General features: G+C 45.1%; 1 protein-coding gene across 1 annotated transcript; it reads left to right on the top strand.

The window, feature by feature from the left end:
* The first annotated feature begins 6707 nt into the window (after nucleotides 1-6707).
* LOC109208002 lies at nucleotides 6708-7973 on the top strand. Its single transcript, XM_019371003.1, has 3 exons — nucleotides 6708-6728; nucleotides 7308-7388; nucleotides 7542-7973. Exons 1-3 carry the CDS (start codon nucleotides 6708-6710, stop codon nucleotides 7971-7973), a joined length of 534 nt encoding a protein of 177 aa, XP_019226548.1.
* Nucleotides 7974-8505: the final 532 nt, after the last annotated feature.

Genomic DNA, 8505 nt, shown 5'->3' with positions numbered 1-8505 from the left:
GTGACGAGGCAGGACACGACAACCATATAAAACCTGTGCAGCTAAATCATACACGAGACAGAACAATAATAACAGAAAAACATATAAAGATGGGAAGGGGAAACATGCTGCGGGGAATATCAAATTTTAACAGTAATTCAACAGAGAAGCAAAATGAACAACATATTTGTATCAACAGGGATAATGAAACAATAAAACGTGCACGGCATCACCCTTCGTGCTTTTACTCTCGTCCTCACCATAAGAAATAACAGAAACGGCACGGCATCACCCTTCGTGCATTAACTCTCACAATCATGGCACGACATCACCCTTCGTGCATTAACTCTCAAATCATGGCACGGCATCACCCTTCGTGCATTAACACTCACAATATCGTCACGGCATCACCCTTCGTGCATTGACACTCACTCACAATATCATGCATGGTATCACCCTTCGTGCTTTACACTCTTCCTCACCCAAACAATAGAAACAATATATCCCGGCAAGGGAATCAACAATAGAAACAATAACATCTCGGCAAGGGAATCAACAATAGAAATAATAACATCCCGGCAAGGGAATCAACAATAGAAACAATAGCATCCCGGCAAGGGAATCAACTATAACCAATCTCATTTCAACAGTTAATTCCATGAAATAAGTCTCAACTTGAGTCAATACTCAACTATGATCAAATACCCAACAATATCGTAAAACTTGCTCAACATAAAGAAACATCATTTTAGGATGAACGGTACATGATAAGAGACATAACGGTCATAATGTAAGAATCACTTTCACGCTCAACATCAACGTATAGATACTCATCACCATGCCTATACGTCGAACTCAATACTAACACATAGCAAATAAGACAACAACACCTATTCCCTCAAGCTAAGGTTACACCAAACACTTATCTCGACTCTACGGCCAAAATCAAGCCTCAATTACCGCTTTACCTCTCGGTTCCACTTCCAATCCTCTTGAATCTAGTCATAATTAACTAATTAACATCAATTAATGCTAAATAAATCAATTCTAATGCATGACTATAGATTTCCCAATGTTTTCCCCAAAAAGTCAAAAACCGACCCCGGACTCGCTTGGTCAAAACTCGAAGTTCAAACCAAAACGCGATTGCCCATTCACTCACGAACTCAAATATGCAATTGGTTTTGAAATCCGACCTCAAATTGAGGTCCAAATCCCCAAAATTCGAAAATCCTAATTTCTACCCAAGAACACCCAATTTCCCATGAAAACCCCTAGATTTTGAAGTGAAATCATGTAAAAAGATGAAATAGATTGAAGAAAAAGAGTTAAGATTCATTTACCTATGATTTGGGGAAGAACTTGCTCTAGGAAAATCGCCCTTTGGAGTTTAGGTTTTGAAATTTTGCAGAAATAAGTGAAAATCCCGTCTAAAATCTCACTTAACGGGCTGCAGTTATCGCAATTGCGATCACGGGTTCGCAATTGCGAACCCTTTGAATTTACTGCTGCCTTCGCATTTGCGACACATATGTCACATTTGCGACTTTTGGGCCTTCGCAATTCTGGCCAATGTTTCGAATTTGCGATGTTGGCCTTCCCAGGCCTTCTTCGCATTTGCGACAATATTGTCGCATTTCCCAGGACGGCAGACTTCGCATTTGCGAAGCCTGGTCTCGCATTTGCGAGATCAGAGGCCTATGCAAAACACCAGATGCACAGCTGAGTTTTCTTAAGTTCTACTCACTCCGTGGCCTATCCAAAACTCACTCGAGCCCTCGGGGATCCAAACCAAACATGCACACAAGTCTAAAAATATCATACGGACTTGCTCGTGCGATCAAATCGCCAAAATAACATCTTAAATAACGAATTTAATACCAAAACTCATGAAATTCTCAAGATAGTTCAAAGTTTCTATTTTCTCAACCAAGGGTCCGAATCATATCAAAAATCTTTCGTTTTTCACCAAATTCCACAGATAAGGTCTAAATACCATAACAGACCTGTACCGGGCTCCGAAACCATAATACGGGCCCGATACCAACAAGATCACACACTATTCCATTTCTAAAAATCCTTATATTTTCCAGCAAATAATTTTCTTCAAAAATTCATTTCTCGGGCTAGGGACCTTGGAATTTGATTCCGGGCATACGTCCAAGTCCCATATTTTACTACGGATCCTACGGGACCGTCAAATCAAGGGTCCGGGTCCGTTTACCAAAAATGTTGATCGAAGTCAACTTTAATCAAATTTAAAGGCCAAATTCAATATTTTTCTTAAATTTTACATAAAAGCTTTCTGGAAACGTGCCTGGACTGTGCACGCAAATCGAGAAGAAAGAAAATGAGGTTTTCAAGGCCTCGATACCCGGATTCGGGTTCTAAAAGAAAAGATGACCCTTTGGGTCATCACATTCTCTACCTCTAAAACAACTGTTCGTCCTCGAACCGACATAGAAAAGTACCTGAGTCGGTGAAAAGATGGGGATATCGGCTCCGCATATCGGACTCGGACTCCCAGGTTGCTGCCTCAACAGGCTGACCTCTCCACTGCACACGAACTGAGGGGAAACTCTTCGATCTCAACTGACAAACCTGTCGGTCTAGTCCTTGTCCAACTGGACAGTGCTGATGTCTAACATGTGGGATGGATCGCCGTGGTACTTCCGAAGCATGGACACATGAAACACTGGATGCACAGCTGATAAACTTGGTGGCAACGCAAGCCTGTAAGCCACCTCTCCCACTCGATCAAGGATCTCGAAAGTCCCGATGAACCTAGGGCTTAGCTTGCCCTTCTTCCCAAATCTCATCACGCCCTTCATGGGCGACACGCTAAGCAACACTCGCTCTCCGACCATGAATGCCACATCAGGAACCTTACGGTCGGCATAACTCTTTTGCCTGGACTGAGCTGTACGAAGCCTATCCTGAATGATCTTAACCTTGTCTAAGGCATCCTGTACTAAATCTGTACCCAACAATCGAGCCTCCCCTGGATCAAACCACCCAACTAGCGATCGACACCGCCTACCATATAATGCCTCATAGGTGGCCATCTGAATGCTCGACTGATAGCTGTTGTTGTAGGCAAACTTCGCTAATGGCAAGAACTGATCCCAAGAACCTCCAAAGTCAATAACACAGGCGCGGAGCATGTCCTCCAAAATCTAAATAGTACGCTCGGACTGTCCGTCCGTCTGAGGATGAAATGTTGTGCTCAACTCGACCTGTGTACCCAACTTACGCTGAACTGCCCTCCAGAAATGTGAGGTAAACTACGTACCCCAATCAAAAATGATAGACACGGGCATACCATGGAGACGAACGATCTCCCGGATATAGATCTCAGCTAACCTCTTTGAAGAATAGGAAACTGCCACAGGAATGGAATGCGCTGACTTAGTCAGCCTATCAACAATAACCCATACCGCATCGAACTTCTCTGAGTCCGTGGGAGTCCAACAATGAAGTCCATGGTGATACGCTCCCACTTCCACTCAGGAATCTCAATCTTCTGAAACAAACCACCAGGTCTCTGATGCTCGTACTTTACCTGCTGACAATTCAAACACCAAGCTACATATACAATGATATCCTTCTTCATTCTTCTCCACCAGTAATGCTGCCGCAAATCCTGATACATCTTGGCGGCACCCGGATGAATAGAATACCGGGAACTATGGGCCTCCTCTAGAATCAACTCACGAAGTCCATCCACATTAGGCACACAAACTCGACCATGCATCCTCAAAACTCCATCATCTCCAACTGTAACCTGCTTGGCACCACCGTGCTGCACTGTGTCCCTAAGGACTAGCAAATGAGGATCATCATACTGCCAATCTCTGCTACGCTCAAATAATGAAGACTAAGCGACGGTACAAGCTAGAACACGGCTGGGCTCAAAGACATCCAACCTCACGAACTGATTGGCCAACGCCTGAACATCCAAAGCAAGCGGTCTCTCACCGACTGGAATATATGCAAGGCTAACCATACTAGCCGACTTCCTACTCAAAGCATCGGCCACTACATTGGCCTTCCCCAGATAGTACAAGATGGTTATATCATAGTCTTTCAATAGCTCCAACCACCTCCTCTACCTCAAATTTAGCTCCTTCTGCTTGAACAAATACTGTAGACTCTTGTGATTCATGAACACCTCACATGACACGCCATATAAATAATGCCTCCAATTCTTCAGCGCATGAACAATGGCTGCTAGCTCCAAATCATGAATTGGATAATTCTACTCGTGAATCTTCAACTGTCGCATAGCATATGCAATAACCTTGCCATTCTGCATCAACACCGCACCAAGTCCAATACGAGATGCGTCATAATATACTGTATATGGCCCTAAACCTGTGGGTAAAGCCAACACCGGCGCCATAGTCAAAGCTATCTTGAGCTTCTGAAAGCTTGCCTCACACTCGTCTGACCACCTGAATTGGGCACCCTTCTGGGTCAACCTGGTCATCGGGTCTGCTATAGATGAAAACCCGTCCACAAACCGACGGTAATAACCCGCCAAACCCAAGAAACTCCAGATCTCTGTAGCTGATATGGGTCTAGGCCAGTCCTTGACTGCCTCTATCTTCTTCGGATCCACCTGAATACCCTCTGCTGATACAACATGACCAAAGAAAGCAACTGAACTCAACCAAAACTCATATTTCGAAAACTTTGCATACAACTGACTGTCCTTCAGAGTCTGAAGAATGACTCGAAGATGCTGCTCATGCTCCTCTCTGCTGCGGGAGTAGATTAAAATATCATCAATGAAGACAATCACGAAGGAATTCACATACGGCCTGAACATTCGGTTCATCAAATCCATAGATGCTGCTGGGGCATTTGTCAACCCAAATGACATCACCAGAAACTCATAATGTCTGTACCGAGTGTGAAAAACTGTCTTAGGGACATCGGATGCCCTAATCCTCAACTGATGGTAGCCAGATCTCAAATCAATCTTCGAAAACACTTTGGCACCCTGAAGTTGGTCAAACAAATCATCAATCCTCGCAATGGATACTTGTTCTTGATGGTGACTTTGTTCAACTGCCGATAATCAATACACATCCTCATCGATCCATCCTTTTTCTTAACAAACAACGCCGGCGCACACCAGGGCGAGACACTAGGTCTAATAAAGCCCTTATCAAGCAATTCTTGCAACTGTTCTTTCAACTCCTTCAACTCCGGCGGGGCCATACGATATGGCGGAATAGAAATGGGCTGAGTGCCCGGAGCCAAATCAATGCAAAAGTTGATATCCCTATCGGGTGGCATCCCTGGCAGGTCTGCAGGGAATACCTCTAGAAACTCCCGAACATCTGGCACGGAATCCATAGAAGGAACCTCAACACTAGAATCACGAACATAAGCCAAATAAGCCAAACACCCCTTTTCAACCATACGCGAGCCTTCATATAAGAAACAACCCTACTGACAGAATGACCAGGAGTCCCTCTCCACTCCAGTCGAGGCAACCCCGGCAAAGCTAAGGTCACGGTCTTGGCATGACAGTCCAATATAGCGTGATAAGGTTGTATACCGCCAAAATTGGGGAGTTCGACTTTGGGGCTACTATGCCGCTCCACGCTTAACCTCGAAGAAGCCCGAAGCAGGGCATGAGGTGCAACCCCGAGGTGCATTCCTCGAGGGAGCGCATCGAAGGCTCATTATGGTCGATCTCGGAGCAGTACGATCGATGATCGTCATGAAAAGGACAAAGCCTGTAAAGGACAGTACAAATCCTTACTGAGCTGTTATACAGCTGTACTAGTAGCTTTTCTTCATCATTTATTAGACATTTACTATGTTGGGGTTCACCCCTCCTATATAAAGGGGGCCTTTGTCATTTTGTAAGGGGGATCCGCATTATTTCACAACACATTGAATACAATACACATTCTCTGCTCTCTTTGCTAACATTATTATTCTTCACATTTATTGCTTATTCTTTCGTTGTTCATTATTGTTCTTCATTTATTGCTCATCATTAACAGCAAAAGGCCATCTGTAAGGCCCTCATTATCATTGATCTTCATCGATTGTTTGTAGCTATTAGCCCGACTAGACCTCGAGGCCTTGCTCCAGCTAGCTCGAGGCCCAGCCTAGCGACCCTTTTTGGTTTGCATTCCTTGTTTTCTTTACTCATACTTAGCATCCATTGCCTAACAACTAGTATTAAAATAAATCACGTATTTTTAGAACCACACAATCAAATATAATTGTAGTTACCATTTTCAAGGTAAACAGTTTGGCGCCCACCGTGGGGCCAAAAATAATAGTGATTGTTTTGGTGCTAGTTTTCTGAAAACACAAGTTATCCTTCACACTTTTTCTTGTTCAAGAATCTTTGATTTCAGGTCAAAATGTCTAACTCAGCAAATGCACGTGAAAACAACGGCATTGGGCTCCAGGGAGAAAACAACGCAGATGTCGGTGTACCACCACAAAACCCAGGGACAGCACCAGTAGATGCCAGTGTACCACCGCAAAACCCAGGGGAGGCACCAGCACAAATCGCCATCGACGTAAGCTCACGGAACGCTGTGCATGTCGATGTAAGCTCTCCTACCAACGGAAGCGTGCGCGGTGAGGAAAGAAACGTTAGTCTTCAAGTCATTTTTGAAATGTTACAAGCACAGCAGGTGGCTATTGCTCAGCTACAAAGCGACTAAAAAACCCCAAGCACAGTAGCACCGGAAATGGCTCCTCGAGTCGAGCAGGTACTGGAGAGATCGAGCAACAACGGGTCAGCAGCTGACCCCGCTATTATGAAGATGCTCGAGGACCTCACCAAAAGAATTGAATCAAGAGAAAAGAAGATAGAAGATAACGATAAAAGGGAGGAGAGTTATAACTCGAGGGTCGATCAGATCCGGGGCACGCCCCTGATTCTGAAGGGCGTAGATTTAAAGAAGTTCATACAGAAACCATTCCCGCCAAGTGCGGCTCCGAAGCCCATCCCGAAGAAGTTCAGAATGCCCGACGTCCCAAAATATAACGGGACCACGGACCCCAACGAGCACATTACCGCCTACACTTGTGCCGTAAAGGGGAATGACTTGAAAGATGAAGAGATTGAATCCATCTTGCTGAAAAAATTTGGAGAAACACTGTCGAAAGGGGCTATGGTGTGGTATCATAACCTACCCCCAAATTCGATAGATTCATTTGCCATGTTGGCAGATTCTTTTGTGAGGGCACACGCTGGTGCCATCAAGGTCGCTACCAGGAAGTCCGATGTTTTCAAAATCAAACAGAGAGAGAACGAGATGCTAAGGGAGTTCGTATCTCGTTTCCAGGTGGAACGAATGGAATTACCACCAGTCTCCGATGACTGGGCAGTACATGCCTTCACTATAGGCTTGAACGAACGAAGCTCGGTAGCTTCAAGGCAGTCAAAACAAAATTTGATCGAGTAACCCGCCGTGAACTGGGCGAACGTGCACAATAGATATCAGTCAAAAATCAGGGTCGAAGACGACCAATTAGGAGCCCTTTCGAGCTCAGTATAACCTAGAAGGCTCTTAACAAAGGAGCAAAGATTTACAGAAAGGGAGCCAAGATCAAACAAAGAAAGATACCAGCCATATGTAGAAGATCGAAGAAACGCTCCCAGGCATAACACGCCTCGAGGCGATCGAAGGATGGATCGAGGTCAAAATTCCCAGGGACTCGTGGGTAAAGCCGGGTTCGATAGGCACACTGGGCCGGTAGAGGCACCATGGCTATCTGAGTGCAACTTCAACGTCGATGTCTCGGGCATCGTATCAGCCATAGGGAAAATCAAAGATGCCAGATGGCCAAAACCCGTACTATCAGATCCTTCACAAAGAAACCCCAACTTGATGTGTAAGTATCACGGAACTCACGGTCACAGGATCGAGGATTGCAGGCAGCTTGGGGAGGAGGTAGCCCGTTTGTTCAACGAAGGGCATCTTCGTGAATTTCTCAGTGACCGGGCTTAAAACCACTTCCGAGAAAGAGATGCAGATAGGAAAAACGATCCAGAAGAACCACAACACATCATCCACATAATCGTTGGAGGGGTCGACGCCCCACAGGAACCCGTTTTCAAATGGACAAAGATATTCATCACCAGGGAAAGGCGAACTTGGAGTTACGTACCAGAGGATGCTCTCACGTTCAGCGAAGAGGACATTGAGACCTTGTCCCGGCCTCATAATGACGCACTAGTAATTTCTTTTCTTTTGAATAGAATTCAGAATGAACGTGTGCTCGTGGATCCAGGTAGCTCGTCCAACATAATCAAGTCGAGGGTGGTGGAGCAACTCGGACTGCTCGACCAGATCGTACCCGCCTCTCGAGTCCTCAATGGATTCAACATGGCGAGCGAAACAACAAAAGGGGAAATCATCCTCCCAGTTAACATAGCCGATACGATCCAAGATACCAAGTTTCATGTCATCGAAGGTGATATGAAATACAATGCCTTACTTGGAAGGCCGTGGATACACAGTATGAGGGCAGTACCCTCGA

Source organism: Nicotiana attenuata, unplaced genomic scaffold, assembly GCF_001879085.1.
Source record: "Nicotiana attenuata strain UT unplaced genomic scaffold, NIATTr2, whole genome shotgun sequence".
Classification (NCBI taxonomy): Eukaryota; Viridiplantae; Streptophyta; class Magnoliopsida; order Solanales; family Solanaceae; genus Nicotiana; species Nicotiana attenuata.
The sequence above is the reverse complement of the archived record's forward strand: the minus strand, read 5'-3'. Positions and strand labels throughout refer to the sequence as shown.